The 17,153-nt window shown below is 39.7% G+C and overlaps 1 protein-coding gene across 7 annotated transcripts in view; it reads left to right on the forward strand.

Moving 5' to 3' along the window:
• The window catches only part of LOC110060719 (uncharacterized), a 50,670-nt gene that overhangs the window by 8,775 nt on the left and 24,742 nt on the right, over positions 1–17,153 (forward strand). For 3 of the 7 annotated variants that reach the window (XM_020767513.2, XM_089288433.1, XM_089288431.1), the window contains 3 exons: positions 7,147–7,304; positions 11,817–12,048; positions 12,824–13,045. In XM_020767513.2, coding sequence (XP_020623172.2) covers positions 11,857–12,048; positions 12,824–13,045 — 414 coding nt within the window. In that variant the 5' untranslated portion in view covers positions 7,147–7,304; positions 11,817–11,856. The remainder of the gene's footprint in view (positions 1–7,146; positions 7,305–11,816; positions 12,049–12,823; positions 13,046–17,153) is intronic. The other 4 variants (XM_020767515.2, XM_089288434.1, XM_020767512.2 and 1 more) reach the window with 2 other exon arrangements.

The raw sequence follows: 17,153 nt of genomic DNA on the forward strand, positions 1-17,153 counted from the left end.
TTACCCCCTAGCATTAGATTCACCGGTACCCATTTATACACCTGGGTGGAGAGAGGCACCGTGAGAGTAAAGTGTCTTGGCCAAAAACACAACACAGTGCCCCCAGCCAGGGCTCGAGCCCGGACCACTCAATCTGGCAGAGACGAGCGCCCTAACCATGAGGCCACCGCGCCTCCCACAAAGCCTCTCGTAGCTTTGACAACTTGGGACTCTTCTTCATTAGATTGCGTGGTCCTAGACCATAGCCAATAGAAGGGAATGGTTATAAAGCCCAGCAAACATCAAAGGAGCAAACAGAGATGTCAAGATTTGTGTCGGAAGGTCCACGACGGTGCGCAATCTTTTTTCTTTGTGCTCATACACTATAAATAAATTACGTAACCAAAACGTTTCTATTGGTTCTATTGTGTTTTGTGCACGGTCAAGGCCAAAAAAGAGAACAAAAACATACAACAGAGAACTTTGTTGAGTTTTGTAATAATCCCCTTCTATTAACTAATGCCTAGACTGAGGTTGTTGGAGCTGACATTTTTTCAAACTCCTGGATCTAAAAGAAGCCGTCTCTCTTGCAGTACAATTAAGGGCTGTTCTACGCATAAGTCTTCCGGACTTGAAGCTAAAACATTTTAGAGACAGGATCCCAGGCATTGTGTGCTTCATGGTCTGGCCTGACTCTTGAGTCTTAACAAAATAATTGATGCCTGGCACCCTTTAACCCACCATAGGATATCACTAGCACTTTTGATGTCGTGGGCTTCATTTATGTCACGACACGCATGGCCCTGCACTGTGACAATTCGTCTGTCACAGATGTCCTTTCCAGCCTGTGGACCACTGAAATCATATCGGACGATCTCAATGCCTGTGCACTCTCTAAGGCTGGGAGGTGAGAGGATGAGATGAGAACAAAGGTAACATCCCGAATTGTCAAGCTTTTCTTTCAAAAAAGTTACAACTGAGCAAAACATCAAAGCCATTCTTAACACTGGAGTGTGCACATCTATAAATAGAGATTGAAATCCCTTGCGCAGTGATAATAATTGAATAATAAATAATAACAACAATAATATAAATAAATATAATAAACAATAATAATAATAATAATAACAACGACAACTTACTATTAATTATCACTTGATGATATTATTTACTGCTGACCAAGGTCTTTGATTCTTGTTCCCATGCTTTCGAAGTTTATATTCACAATGTTTATTTTTATACCACTTAAGATTTACTTGCCTGCCTGATGCAGCAAGGTAAAAAAAAAATCAAAGATGTTTTTTTAACTCGATTCGCATGAAACGGATATTCATTGGGTGAGCTCAAGAGTCAATATATGAGGGAAAACAACAATTTCAGCGAATAATACTTCTCAGGATTGATGAGTTTGTATTCCGAGTGTAAAGTGAGAGTTGACAATAATCAATTGCAACATCAAGCATGTGACCTGTCCGTAGTGATCAAGCAGGGATTCAAAGGAAATCTAGAAAGTGAGATACGCCGAGAAAAACTCTAATCTAACTACTCAATGTTTTAGAATTTATAAAAGTTAGAAAAATGGCCTGGTTTCAAATTCTCAATCTGTTTGCATCTTTTTTACTTTGCAAGGTCATGGTATCCCTCATCGTAAGAACATCTAGAGCTTCATTTGACCGCCGAAGGGTACCACTCTAAAATAAACTTGACAGCATTTCTTTGAATACAGACAGCCCTAAAAGAAACCTTAACGGCTAAAATGAGTGGCCTTTCCTCCTGAAAACGTTAAAGGGAGATTTACTCCCCGAGCATCCCAGAGCTGTTCACATTGAAGTACCCCTTGCCCCTGAAATAATCCGCGGTACCAAATAAGCAATTATTTAACATTATTGCCTGGAAGGGGAACGGAAAGGGTGGTGAAGCTTCCACTGGTTGGATTCTCTTTTTAAGAGCAGTTATAGTAATGAAACTGTATTGTACTTTCGAGATCCTACTGCTGCGTTTTCACCAAATAAACTGTGGATTTCCCTTGACAGCCTTAAACCGATGACATCCCTTCCTCCTATGGCAGTAGATTTTCCTTTGTGATCAGAGTAATGACATGATCTTGGTGGTCGCCAAAACTTACCTAAAGAATGCCTATGTCTTGGACAAATAGACATTATCTCTATCTGCGATTCGGTAACCGTGAATAGACCGGCCCTCGCAAAGGCATCGCTTTAATGAGGAAAATAGTAGGAAAAAAAAAAAGCAAACGAGGAAAATGAAAAGAAAAAAATGTACTTTTTAAAATGTCGCTTTGATATCAAGAGAAAACAAGATTTTTTTCAGTATTCAAATGGTAATTTAAAAATTACTGTTTGCTTCAACCAAGAACATGTGGTGCGTGGTGCGTGATGCGTGATCGCCAAGGTGACGAGTTGTCAGTCCTAGAAATCAAAAGCAAGGCGTTCCGATGATTTCCCGATTTTTGGTTTAAAATAAGTCGCATCGAGTTCTCCAAACGTAAAAACTCAATAAATCTAATTAGGTAATATAAAGAAATTCGCTGACAAAAATTAATACACATTTCAGTTCAGTCACGAGATTTGTCATTTCTACATAAAATGTTGAATTTTCGGCTACTTACTCGAATTTTTTGCGCTTCAAAACTACGAGTGCCCACAACTTTTAATGCAGATATTTGTAGCTTAGCCTTAGTACATTACACTGATAACAGTCGTCATTCATGTAAAGGTCCCACTTTTGAAAACAAATCTGTTTGTTTGGAGGCTATGTTGGCAAAAATGCCAAAGACGTTTTTAAGAGGGTTCGGGAAAAAATCATAACTTTGCTTGTGATTAAGATAAACGAGTAGTTTTTTTTATGTCTCCTTTCCCAGATGCAATTAAATACAACTTAATGAAAAAACTATAGTCAATTATTTGGTCAACAGCCGAGCTTTGTTTGCAAAGAGCGCCCCCCAAAAATGTAATCCAGATCCAGTGTTGGGATAAATTTTGGCCACACGAGGTGGCCGCTTTATTGATTAAATTATACATAGTCAAATAAAACTAATTAGGAACGATTATTTCGTTCGTAAAGCTCTAGCAAAGGTGAGGGCACGAGAAAAACGGCAGGCCCACAATAAAATACCCAATACAAAGAAATAAAAAATATACGAGGTGGAGGAAGGGAGGAGGAGGGTTGAACTCGCAGAGTGTTAGGTCTGGAGACAAAGAGGACGAACTCGAGGAACACGCATCATCTTATAGGTCTCAATGGAAACGAGGCTATGTACTTTTCCGTCTCAACTCGTGACTATTGCCAAATAATCAATCTATTGTTAGTTAGGTCATCAGATATTCTCGTGACTATTACTCAATCCTTTTGTTACGTTGCACAAATTACACTCCATCCCCCTCCGGTTGAACCCTGCTCACTGCCATTCCTCCCTAGCTTACCTTAGTTGTTAAACTGTGATAGTTACATTTAATAATTAATAAAAGTGGGTAGGAGTCATAAACACTTTTATTTGGCGGCAAATAAATTCATTTTTTGTTCTGTGGAAAGATAAAGAATTATCTAGTAATTCTGAAAAAGTTAGGTCGTTTTATTAAACATGCGAGTTTTTATCAAGCATCGCATAACCACCAAAATTTGGGGTGTCAATTTCCGGTTTTGTGTGGTTTTCAACTTGCCTATAAAAAAAATTGGTCAGAAAAATAAAGAAAGCGAATCTTGCGAAATAAAGGCCATTTTCGTTCATTGCATATGTTGTTTGACTAATGTAGAAAAAATGAGGACAATCCATTTTCTGCCAAAATTTGAGTGGTCGGTTCTTACACGGACACACTCTTAAACTCTTCAAACAGAAATGCGAACTTATCTTCGCGGGGCCGCTCGACATAGTCGACGAGGCGAAAAAGGCGAGATTGCTGTTGTTATGGATTGGCGATAAAGGCCTCGGAATCTACATGTACAACACGAGCACGTGGGCTAACGACGGCGACAACCTGAAGATCGCTCCAGGTATGGAAGCGCTAGAGGCTTATACAAACCCCCAAAGTAATCAAATCCTCGCCAGATACCAACTTCGATGCCTAAAGCAGGGCGATAGACCACTGGAGGAATTCATCACCGAAGTGCGACTATTGTTGAAGATGGCGGATACGATCCCGCGGCCAAAGAAAATGCCCTCCGAGATACACTGGTCTTCGGCATGGCGTCTGATAAAGTACGCAAAGACGCGGTAGCACTTGGCAACGGGCTAAACTTCAAACAAGCCTACGACCTCGCAAAAGTTGAGAAAAGCTCTAAAACACAAATGAAGATAATTTCCAAAGGTGACAAGAAATCTGATCTTCATACAGTTCAAGGAGAATCCGCATACTCGACCCAAAAACCCCCACCGAGACAGAGCTCCAAACATCAAACTCCGTACGGCGCCAAAATAAAAAAGATTCAACCGGAAGAAAACCTCGTCGACTTCAGTTCAAGTCAAAAGGATGCTTCAGGTGCGGAAACGCCCACGACAGATCAGCAAGTTGCCGCGCCAAAAAATTCCAAATGCAAGCACAGTGGCAAGACTGGCCATTACCCAAGAGTGTCATGCAGCAACGCCTTCAAAAGGTTCACCAGATCGTGAGCAGTCCCGAGTACCAGGGCCAAGACATCTACCTAGTACATGTAGATGAGTACTCCTTAAGCTTTGATGACGATTATGATGTGTACACTTATGAAGAAGAATCAGAAGAAGAAACAAGTGACACTGAGCCCATCACTGTGTTCCTTGGAACCCTCACCTCAACAAAGGGCCAGCAAACCCAAGAAATATAACTAAATGCCCTTGACAGCCATCCAGACAACTTCGCCAAGGTCAAGATCAATGAACACCATGACATGAGCCTGAAAGTAGATACTGGAGCGGATGCCTGCGTAATCACTATCACAGATCTCCCTGCAGCAATGTTTTAAGAGGATATGGAGGCTCTGAGATGGAAAATATTGGTCTCCTTTAAGGACAAGTCAGCCAACATCAAATTCAACATCGTGGAAGCCCCAGGAAGCCCATCCATGCTGGGTTGCCGACAGTCGCAAGACCTGGGAATAATATCAGCAAATTTAGATGAAGTTAGTACCATTACCCCAACCAAGTAGCCCAAGCACACCATGGCCAGCTATCCAAGCCAACTGTCTTGGAAGAGTACCAGGATTGCTTCGACAAGTTAGTTTGTTTCCCGGGAGAGAAGTACCACCTTCCACCTGTTCCAGTCATTCACCCACCGTGCACTGTTCCAGTACACATATTACCCTTATACAAGGAGGAAGTTGACAAAATGATCGCAGATGACATCATCACTGCCGTGAACGAACCAACCGACAGGGTAAACTCGATTGTATGTAACATCAAAGAAACCCCACAAGGCAAAAAGAAGGTCAGACTTTGCCTCGACCCTAAAGACGTTAACAAGAATATATGTCGAGAGTTTTATTACACTCGTACCATTGATGAGCTCCTGCCGCAGCTACATGGAAAGAAGTTCTTCTCCGTCATCAATACCAAAATAAGTTATTGGCATGTAACTTTGGACCACGAATCAAGCTTGCTATGCACATTCAACACCCCCTTTGGACACGTTCTGCCTGAGAATGGAACTTGAGGCAATTTGCAATATGAAGACCCCATCAAACATGAGAGAGCTCCAGACCATCTTGGGCATGGTGACCTACCTCAACTGCTTTTCAAAATAGCATCAGTAATAGCCTGTTGATTACGTTTAGAGATAAATTAATACTCTGAAGAACTAGCATATCCTGGAATATTCCTTGGTACGAAGGCCAGAATGTAAGCAAGTACATTACAGTGATAGAGGTACGTGCAAATCAGAACTGCGATGGTAAGACAAACTTTTTTTACAAAATAAAGAAGTTGCAAATGAAAATTCTAGGGAAAGGAAGCATTGCTCTTCACCACAGGCAAGACTGATACTACGTATACTTCAAATCCCTGCAATTCTGTTCTTCTGTAAATTTTTATCAGCAATTTCATTGACTCTCACTTGAAAATTATGTTGGTAAAATGGGTGAAAAAGGGTTGTTCGATGATAAAAATCTTATTACACATTTTTTGCCCAACAGAGTACTGAACACTTGAAAATGTCCAGGGGGATATTGCACACTACAACGTCCAATAACTTACTGATGTAAATATATGACCCAAATGATACAACTGAGCACTGCTTTTGTGAGCAATTTAAGAATGTTTTGCCACTGGTACTCAGTGGTTTATACATACAGTAATCAATCTCGGCAGCCAAATTTCTTGATATTATTTTCTAGCTTCCTCGAATGCCCAACCATCCAGTGATTGAGTTGAGTCAGTATACATTACAGTATTCAATAGTACATCATACATCACATCACATCAGATCCCATTTCATCATCACTTAAGCATTCCTTTGATACTATATCCTTAATCAATTCTATTTTTATTTCCCCCAAGATCTCCGTTCACAGCATAGTTAGTGGAGGGCGTCCCGATGATACTCAATCGAGCTGGAAGAAGATGAACGTCAAAGCGCAGCGCTTTTCGCTAAATTCTGGGTGGCTAAGAAAGAATCTAATACTTACTTCATCTGCAGCTTCTCTAAACTGTTCATCAAGCTCTTCTTCTTCTTCAAAAATACCTAAAATAGCGTCAAAATCGTCTCCAATGATAAACAAATCCTTCGTGTCCGCCATATTGTTTGGGAATGAACGTTTGGCGTGTGCACGGTCAATGCCACGTGATGGTGCAATTCAACCTCAAACGCGAAAAAAAAGGCCGGCCCTTTGAAGTTTGCCGGGTTTCACAACCAGTCCCCTCCACTAACTATGTTCACAGGGAAACTGATGAACATCCATATTTGTGTCTTTATCCACAAAATTATTGACGTGAGAGCACTAGCACTGGAAGCTCCTACTTTGAATTCCAAGTGCAAAACTTTGTTCACAAAGCTGAAATAATAGAAGAAAAGCATCCAAGCCTCAAAAAAATGCAAGATAAGAGAATATTAGTAAATATTGATAATGTCCAAGAACACATAGGTAGACGAAGAGCATGCGAGGAGGTGTACACAAGTGGTTACAACAATATCTTGAATAACATCACATGCTGTTAATTAGTAACATGACAATTCCTTTTCACAGATGCCCTTTAACATTTCTCAACTTCAACAAATGTGTGGCTTCCAGGCTATATCAGTAATGGCTATCCTACAAAAAGGTGATTGTGACAGAATCAATGTTAGGGGGAAAAGGCTGATGAAGATTGATTAAGACGTTGCAGATGAAACACTTAACACATGGTAAATTTACAGATAAGAAAATCATTCAAGGCATTAGTATGTATAGGTTTAGTTATAAGACATATCTCACCACATACAATGTAGACATGTACCAGTAAACACAGTACTGTCAAAGTAAAGCAACTGGATGTGATCACAATTAGTATTGAAACAGGACACCAAGAATCATCTAGTAAAGTTGTTGCCTCAGTCATGCCAAATGGTATATACTAATTATAAATCAACTTTATACAATAGTTGTCTGATGTGTAACACAAAGATCCAGATAGCTTGATTTTCAAACAATTGATTATTCATCAAATGGCATCTATATCAATCACAAACATCTAGGATTGGGGACCTTTCTATAGCTATGCACCATTGTGCTAGGAGCTGTGCATTCCCTGGTATGCTGCATGGCAATTTGCATTCAAAAATTGTTACAGTTAATAACCAATAGGCTCTATTTATTACACGTAGATCACAAGAAGAGCTAAAAGAGTTTCATACACATGTATGTGATTAAGTTGTGCATGTTCAGTTCGAAGAACATTGGATTCAGTCTCAACATCATACACACAACTGGATCATTCCACTGCGGTACACAGTCTTCCCTCAGAACTACTCAAGAAACATCATGTTAGAAATTTAATTTCCTGATAATGAATGCTAATTTTGTCCAAATAACCATGTTAAATAAATCGTTACGTTCACTTCTTTAAGTAATCATTTCTTTGCTCTGATTGCATTAAGCATAAACTGTTAAGCAGCAGCCACATGCACGCTTTGCGAGCCTATTTTTTGTTTTTGAGTGGCTTTTGATTTTAGCCGTATGTTACGGGAGCCATTTTCGCAAAGCCTCTTTTGAAAGGCTTGGCTTGATCGTCCTTGGAGCTTCAATTTGCATGACTTAGTTCTGCAGCGTGCAGGGAAGCGAGATATCGCTTTCTCCTGAATCTCCTTGACATGTACTTGACGGTTGTAAGAATCTTCTTCGACGACGTCTTCATTATCGCCATCATCGCCATCATCGTCATCATCGTCGTGAGTGAATGTTTCACCAGACTGGCCTTCGCGGTCATCATTTCCACTTTCATTGTCTTCTCCACAACTCACAACAGGTATGATCTGTGAAGTGTGGTGTTCTGTCAGGTTCTGTTTGATGCAGTGTGTTGTTTGGTTAAAAAATGTATTTCTTATTTATTGTATTAGTTCCCATTGGGATAATCAGGCCTTTATATACCACTCCTTGTGAACATCACACCACTTGATGCCAACCAGTTAACTCGAGGCTGTTTTTTCCTTATTGTTTATATGGTTTTTTAAAATAGCGTGTGACATTGTAACCTGTATTCAGCGTGTCTCAGATTCTTGCAAATAAACTCGATCATTGCTGGCGGCTCTACTTATAGAAATGTTTTCTATTATAATAGAAATGTTTTCTATTATAATAGAAATGTTTTCTATTCGGCTGAGCGAAGCGAAATAGAATAGAACATTTTTTTATGTCCGGTGTTTGATAAGCATTGTACATTTACCTTGTGTTGTCATTAATATTCCTAATAATTAATATTCCACCGGAATTGTGGTTTACTGAAATTTTTAAGTACTTGTACAGTGTACAGGTACCTGCTGAAGGATTGGCTAATTATCTCCCATGTACATGACTTGTCTCATTAAAGGGTTCGAACTTGCCGATATAATTTGTTACGAAAAATCTTGAGACATATGCATCTATGATTTATAAGTATTACACAGTCTGATGATGAGAGGGTAAGTAAACGTTTTCTTTTTGTTTTTTTTTTTCTTTTTTGTTATTGAGTGGACCTGAAAGTAGCAACAATGCTTTTGTTGTACTTCATGATTTTCGTCATGATTTTGTTGTACTTCTAGTACTACGTGATTTAAATTTCCCCGTTACAAAGCGAGCAAAATTACTGGCAAAGCTAGCAGAATGGCAATGGCCCGTACGCCAGCGCACTGGACTAACAAAAAATGCCGGTGATCCGTGCAGGCGGTTTCTCAGTTGTCTCTCTCCCAGGCTTCTCGCGCCTTCGCCGCTCGTTATTAATTACCGCGGCTTTGGCGCTCGTTATCACGGCTTCGCCGCTTCCTTAGCGCACTCAGATTGCTTAAAAACCTCAGCCTTCGGCTTCGGCTGATAACCCCTACCTCGACCTTGATTATTCTGGATATCACAAAAACCTCTGGGCATTACAGACCATTACACTGCGCTCGGTAAGCCATGAGTTGCCTCCGTTAGCCGAGCATCAGAAACCCAAATTACCATCGCCATACGTTCTTTTAGCATAGGCCCAACGTTTAACAAACTCCTTACCATCAGTAATTTACCCGCTAATTACTTACTAGTTACACTTGATGTTTTATCATTATACTGACTAATATCCCACATAATGAAGGCATTAATGCTTGTGAGCATCTTTACGTACTTCCTGTCATAATACCATTCCTACTGGCACACTCTGTGACCTCATTCGCATCATTCCCGCCATGGATAATATCTCTTTTAATTAAAACCACGATCTTCAAATCCATGGCTCCGCCATGGGTACTAAAATGGCTCCCTCTTATGCTAACCTTTTTCTGGGTTATTTCGAAGCCAACGCTTTGGAAAATGCCCCATTTCAACCCCACACTTGGCTACGATATATCGACGATATTTTTATGACCTGGGGCCCGTTTCTCGAAAGCCCCGGAAACTTTTCAGGCCCGAAAAGCCATTTTTAGTTAATCGGTATCTAAAAACGGGGAAGTGAATAGCCTGAAACTTCTTGTTTGATGACAACATCTGATCGTATTAAGAATATGCGAATAAAACAGTTCTGTAATCAAATGGTTTGAGATTTTGCTACGGTTTTCCGGTGCGAAAACTTTTCGGGACCTTCGAGAAACAGGCGCCTGGACCGAAGGTCTGGATAACCTAAAAATTTTCATCGATTGTCTTAACATTCACTCCACCATTAAATTCACTAGTTCACACTCTTCTACTAACATACTCTCCTTGACGTTAGTGTCTCTGACTAACGACGGTAGTATATCTACTGACCTCTACACCAAACCTACAGACAAACACCAACATCTACTCTATTCATCTTGCCATCCCTTGCATACTAAAAAAGCCATTCCTTTCAGTCTACGGTTGCTTGCTTAAACATTTTATAGTCTAACATTTCAACCGACAAGGTCAATAAAAAATAACGGTACAAAAATGTCGCCTTTTATATTTATGCATTCCATGAAAATTATTTGTTATACATCCCAACTCAAATACGTTTTCCGATTGGATGAGAACGTGTCACGTGTCATGGGTCAAAACTCACTAACTCCCTAGGGCGAACAAAACTCACTAACCTCCTAGGGAAACAACAACTTGAACTTTCGACTCTCACGTTATGTCAGACGTCAATTGCATGCTAATGAGCAAGCAATTGAAGTCGAGCTACGTTTCTCACTAGAGACGACCTTCACTATATTTAAGAAAAGGGACGTATAATTGCCAAAACATATCAGATTAACGAAAAGTAAAATTGAACGCTTTGTGTCTCCAAGCTTTTAATTTGGCGCCACAAATGGGTCGCCCGCGATCGGCAACTCGCTCTTCGATCGCTGTCGCCAGTTGGGAACTAGTCGTGTCATTCACAACAAAATATGCTGTTTCTCGTCAAATCAAACCTAGAATTCTCGAGTTAGCATTAGAAGAAGGCAAAGCGACTTTAGTATTGTCTTTGTTTTTTGTTAGCTGCAAAGACTCATGATTATCTTGTCGTTTCGGTAGGACAGCTCGGTCATGACTGCCACTCGTTCTGCGGGCTCAGCCACCATATGTAAGGGCATCAAGCTAATCATTTTTTTTTTTCTATTTGTGAGTCGGGAGTTATAACAAAACACTTATGACTGTTTCCCTTGGGGCCAGTCATTAAGTGCTTAGTTTTTACTGCATGGCGGTATCTTTGCGGACTGGAAACTACCAAATTTACTGATATGATTAGCATTGGATACACTGTAGGTGTAGATTCTTCCATGTAGACCAGCATCCAGACCGTATTTTCTGTGAGCATAATTATGCTGTGAGAAGGTTACAAGGTTGCCGTATTTCCTGTGAGGTTACAAACAAAACTTTGGGTAATTTCTGTGCTAAATGGAATAGGCAACACACTTGATGTCAAAAAAGGTAAATAAAACGAAGAAACTTTGGCAAATTTAAGTTCAGCCCAAGCAATCAACACATCGGATGAAGACGCAAAACAGACCTTTTTAAAGCCCAGAAGATCTCAGACGTCAACAGCACTCATCGTAAAACGAAGAGCTACTTAAGAAATTCTCTCAGTCAATGAACTGGTTAAACTAATTGATAAATACCTGTCAGTGAGCTCGACCTTCTTTCTTCCTAATTTCTCAACCTCCCATTCGGGAGCAAAATAGCAGCATATTATACTGGATTGATTAGCAGTGAATGTTTGAGTTCGAAAAATGATGCCCTGATAGCAAGATCATTATCTTTATGTTTTACAGATCATCTTACAGCCAGCTCAAGAGTCAAAATACGGAGCCAATGGAGAGTGAATTTGTCGAGGTTTTGAGTGAGTTGAAAGGTCATGTGATTGGAAAGAGCGGGATTTTCATAAAAGGAATAATGAAGAAATCAGGAGCAAGGATCAGTTCGGAGAAGAAAGACGAAGGCTTTACAGTCAGCGGTAATGCAGACCAGCGAGCATGTGCTAAGAGTCTTATTTTAGAAAAAGTGGTAAGTTGTCTGGAAAGGAAATTGTAAATAAACCCAACATGAAATGAATCCATCATGACCTCTAATAGCCAGTTTCCTCTATTGATGCACCTTTAGGGAATCCTGGTAGTTGTATTTATCATCCTGGACTGGATATTCGTTTTGATGAACACAACTGACTAGCATGATTCCCGACAGGCGTGGTGACCTCATGGTTAGTGCGCTCGTCTCCAGATTGAGCGGTAAGGGTTCGAGCCCTGGTCGGGGGACATTGCGTTGTGTTCTTGAGCAACACTTTACTCTCACAGCGCTTCTCTCCACCCATGGACTGAATCTCATCCAGGGGAGAGTAGAAATACTCCTAGTCGCTTCATGCTACAAAAACCGGGATAAGCTCCCGTCTGATGGGCTACTTGGCTCGTATGCAGACTTTTTTCCTTACCTCCTTTTAAAGAATCGACCATTACTGTCTTTTTTGACACATTTCTGAAACGAAGTTCTTAACTGTACAAGTCAAAAGACGAACTACCAAAAGACTTTGCCACAATCTTACAAGAACCAACATGTCCACATTCACGCAGTTTTCGCCGACTGTACCATTTAACGTTTCCCCGATCCCCCACCCCCGGCTCACCATGGTTTCAAATTGCCCAACATTATATACACATAGTTTTAGCCCTGTTTGCTCCTCAGTGAAGGTGTAAACAACATTGTCAACATTGAAGAAGATAGCGCCAATGTGCACTTGTTTTGCTAAAAGATAGATTTGAAAGTTCGTTTTTTTTCTCCCCTATAGCAAGAAATTCAGAGATGGAGAACTACAACACTTTCCCCCTGTGAATTAGTGGAGATTCCAACTGAGTACAAAGGTTTAGTGATAGGTACAGGAGGAGATAATCTCCGGAATATTAGCACTAAGACAGGTGCAAAAGTGATCCGTAAAAACGGCGAGGTGTATATAGTCAGTGGAAACAAGCAACAAAGACAGCAGGTCAAACTTCACATCGGAAAATCAATCGTGAGTAACATTTCGTGTATATTCAATGTATAAATACGTATTTGAAATCCCAAAGAAGCGAGACGACACTCGGTTTTTTTTTTTCCTTTGCCATTGCCCGAAAGGATTGAGCAGCGTTTATCACCTTACAAAAAGTAGAAGTAAAATGAGTGGTAAGGCGCACATAAGACTTAAGGACGTTCGCGCGAAAATTTTCTAATTTTTTAATTCTTACTGCAGGCAGATAATGAGTTACTTGTGTCAGAAATGCAAACAAAATTGGGGGTGACCGACTTCGTATCAGAGATAAAGCATGTGGAAAACTACTCTGATTTTGAAAAATTGGCGCATGTACTTCAGCATGGTCTACACGGGTTTATAGTTAAACATATCGAGGGTGAATCAACGGAGGCTAACGATCTCAGCCATATTTTGTAGAAGTGGGTCTGTTACTTAAATTATTCCAAATGTTACCAACGTTTTCACAAAACTTAACCTTTCAAGAGGCATTTGAAACCGCCGCACAGATAAACGAAGAGCTAAAAAGAGCGGAATTCGATGATGTATTTTGCAAAACAATTCAAACTTCTAGTCGATAGATTTTCATCATTTTTTCGCTAAACGTAAAAAATCGGTAGAGAAAATGATCCATCAAAAGAAAAATAGGGGTCATCGAACGTAAAAGATCGTTAAACCCAGGCAAAGCTTTAGCAATGGCCGTCTGTCCTAACATTGTTCATTTTAGTATTACGTAGTGCGCGCTCGATGCATGACGTGGCGTGTGAATTTGCGTGCGCAGTAAGGATGCAGAGAAACAATTAGCGCGAACGTCTTTAAGTGCAGTACGGAAAGGAGGAATCAATCTAATTAGGTATGGTAACCACTAACCTTTCTGCTTAATAGGGTTACCAGTAGCACTCCCACAGTTTTTCATTCTTAATTTTTTTTTCATTATTATTATTTTATTATTTTTTTTTTTTATCATGGACACGTTTACAAGGCAGGCAGGACTGCCCTGGGTAATCCTACCTGCCTTGTAACCCCTCTGCTACGGACAACTCGACTAAAGTCAGGTAGACACTCAGAAATAGGGTGAATCAGACATTCCTGTGTAACCATTCTTTGCGCTCGTAATGTAAGATTCCTGTGAAAATAGATAGGTAGATAGATATGGTTCAGGCAACTGGCGGGTTAATCAATTTTGGCTTCGAAAGACAGGTACAAAACCGACGTTAAATTTGGTGCTGTTGATTTTGGAAATACGAGTTTAAACCACGCTGTACAAATTCAAGACACTATTTTTGTGTTACGGGAACTGAGATGCAGACCTTGGAGACTCAAGCATTTGTAGCTATTTGTGACAGACTGTTTTTAGAACTTTATTTTGTTAATGTCCGAGCCCTCAGTTCAGGCAACTCTTTTGCGTTTAAATTAAGTATGACAACAAATAACAGGCTTAAAACATTGAAGTGACAGGTTTCAGTCACCCAGAAAAATCTAAAGATGACAATGAGTGATTAAAAAGCAACCTCTAAAGCCCATTTTCAGCGAATAAGCGAACAGGTGTAACTCACAAAAATTATTTGTTAGGTCTATGATCGATAATATCACACTGTGTATATAGAGTGTGTTCATTGTCACGCAATAAAAAATAAAATCAAAAACCATTCAGAGGATAATGTCAAGAAATTTTCATATTATAGACGACAAATAAAGAGGACAGTTCTCCAAGTTTAAGGTATGTGCGTTGTCCCAAAGTTGAGTTATTCGTCGAAATGTTCCGCGCAAAATTATAGAGCCTACAAGTATGGAACCGCCATGTTGGAGGACCTCCTTGCTACTTCAATATGGCGGCCGGAGAATAGCGTCAACATCTGGAACTTACTTTGGTTATCTAGACTACTGATTATCTGAACCGAACCAAAAAACAGTTACACAAGCACTTTTCCTAATACTTTAACTCCTAAAATGGCTAAAAATCACGAGATAAGTGTATATTTTTCGACAAACGCGATGTTAGTTTTATCTCACGCACCGCCATAACTCCGAAATTCAAAATGCGCTGGTTTCCAAACGAAGGACACTATTTAGCTGGAAAGTTGTAAGCAGATATAAATTCAGTACCTCTTATGCCTGATGAGGATAAACTGACCCTTAGAGGCTCTTTAGTTTTCGATTTGAGAATTTGATGACGTCACCTGAACACACTCTATACGCCATGGGTCATATTGCATTCGTAATGCCGCCAACGGAGCAAAGCCAATGAAGTAAGAAGTGAAATCCAGCATTTGGCAACCACTTATGTCAACTCTGTTCACGCTAGCCTTCGCTAAATGACGTTAAGAAACGTAAAATACTGAAGAAACTCATAAAGAACAAAGACATCATTGTTCTAAGACTGATAAAGGTAATGGCGTTGTAGTGCTTGATAAGGTAGTCAACAATAATGTAATGGGTGATTTGTAGAGTGACCTGACTCTTAATTTAAGATTTAACATTGCCGAGGGAAAGTCAGTTACAAAGTTCTCAACCAGCTAGGTTATATGGTTTACCTAAATTACATAAATTCAAGTATTCTAGCTGTAGATTAACTGTTCCTCCTTTTAGACCTATTGTCTCCTCCATAGGCACTTATAACTACAACTAAGCAAAGTATCTTTGTCGTTTACTTGAGCCTCAGATCTCGTCAGAGTTTTGTGCTACAGATACTTTCTCTTTTGTTAGGGAAATTCAAGATTTAGATTTCAGTGAAATGTTTTTGGTCTCATATGATGTTACTTGTCTTTTTACAAAATTAATATTCCTTTCACTGAAACCATTGATTTAGCTGTCAATGCTAAATCAATGGTTACGGATATTATGGATTGATAAGTTGTGGCACTGCCAGCCAGCTGGAATTTATTAACCCCTTGTGAGCTTGGCGGATCGACAAGCAAATGTCTCGATGAGTCGAAGAATCTTCACATTCATTCTTTACACACATAGTCACACCATAGTTAACTATGATCGCACATGTAGTCTTCCAAACAGCTTTACACTACTGAGCAATGACTCGTGCAACGAGTACCAATCCCGTCGGAACGAAGGAAACTCAAAGAATATTTCAACGTATTACGTCATGGCAGTCGATACGTCGGAAAATTGATATTGGTCGTTGCCATATCGATTTGTTTTCAGCTGAGTGAGTGACAAATTGGCATATCCTGAAAAAAATCGATATTGGTCGTTGACATATCGATTATTTTTTTTTACCACAATTGCTACTAATCTCGCTGATTAGCTAATTTGCCGTTGTCGATAAGAGTCTAGACAACGCTGCTCGCGTCAATGTGTCACGCAATGCCTATTTCAGCTCGCACTCTGAAAAAAAAAAATTTTCTTTGACATTGATATTACGGTAAAAAAAAAGAACAACTCCAAAAAGTGGTTTAGCGTGGTCTGTACTCTTATCGACAACGATACGCGTCATCACTTGGCTGCGCCTCGTAAGTCCACAACATTCCTTCATTTGCACTCTCTCTTGCCTTATAACTAATTACAGACAGTATAGATAATAACATTAGAGTACTGGCTAGCAGGAATAACCATAGGGGCTAGCGGAGCTAGGCAGCCAGTTGACATCAGCGTTAAATGAAAATAAATTACAGGTCAGTAAGATAGCACAAATTCACACATAAAAAGAAAGAGAAAAAAAGAGAAAAAAAACGCTATTAGGGAAGTCTGAAATAATTAAATTTATATATGAGTATAAAATATTAATATAAGAGAAGCACACAATGCTATAGCTATGATAACTAATAATGATAGATTCTCTACATATTATATAAACTATAAAAGAACGTATTATATGGCTTAGAAAGGTGACACAATTTAACGTAAGACTAATTTACCAGATCATTAGGGAAATGATCCAATTGCAATCTAAAATAATGTGAATGTTGCGAGCGTGGCCACGTTCTTCGGTGGATTAAAACATCAGAGACAGCAACTGCAACTCAAGTTTTATTCGTACACGACGAAAACTTCTACATCACAACATGGACTCGTGTAACAACTGGTTATGGTGCAATGCATAGCCTCAACCTGGTGTTGAGCTTACAACTACTTCTGGTCTACATAAAACACTTCC

This window comes from Orbicella faveolata, unplaced genomic scaffold (genome assembly GCF_042242905.1).
Source record: "Orbicella faveolata isolate gen_17 unplaced genomic scaffold, um_ofav_v1 contig_15, whole genome shotgun sequence".
In the NCBI taxonomy this organism is placed as follows: domain Eukaryota; kingdom Metazoa; phylum Cnidaria; class Anthozoa; order Scleractinia; family Merulinidae; genus Orbicella; species Orbicella faveolata.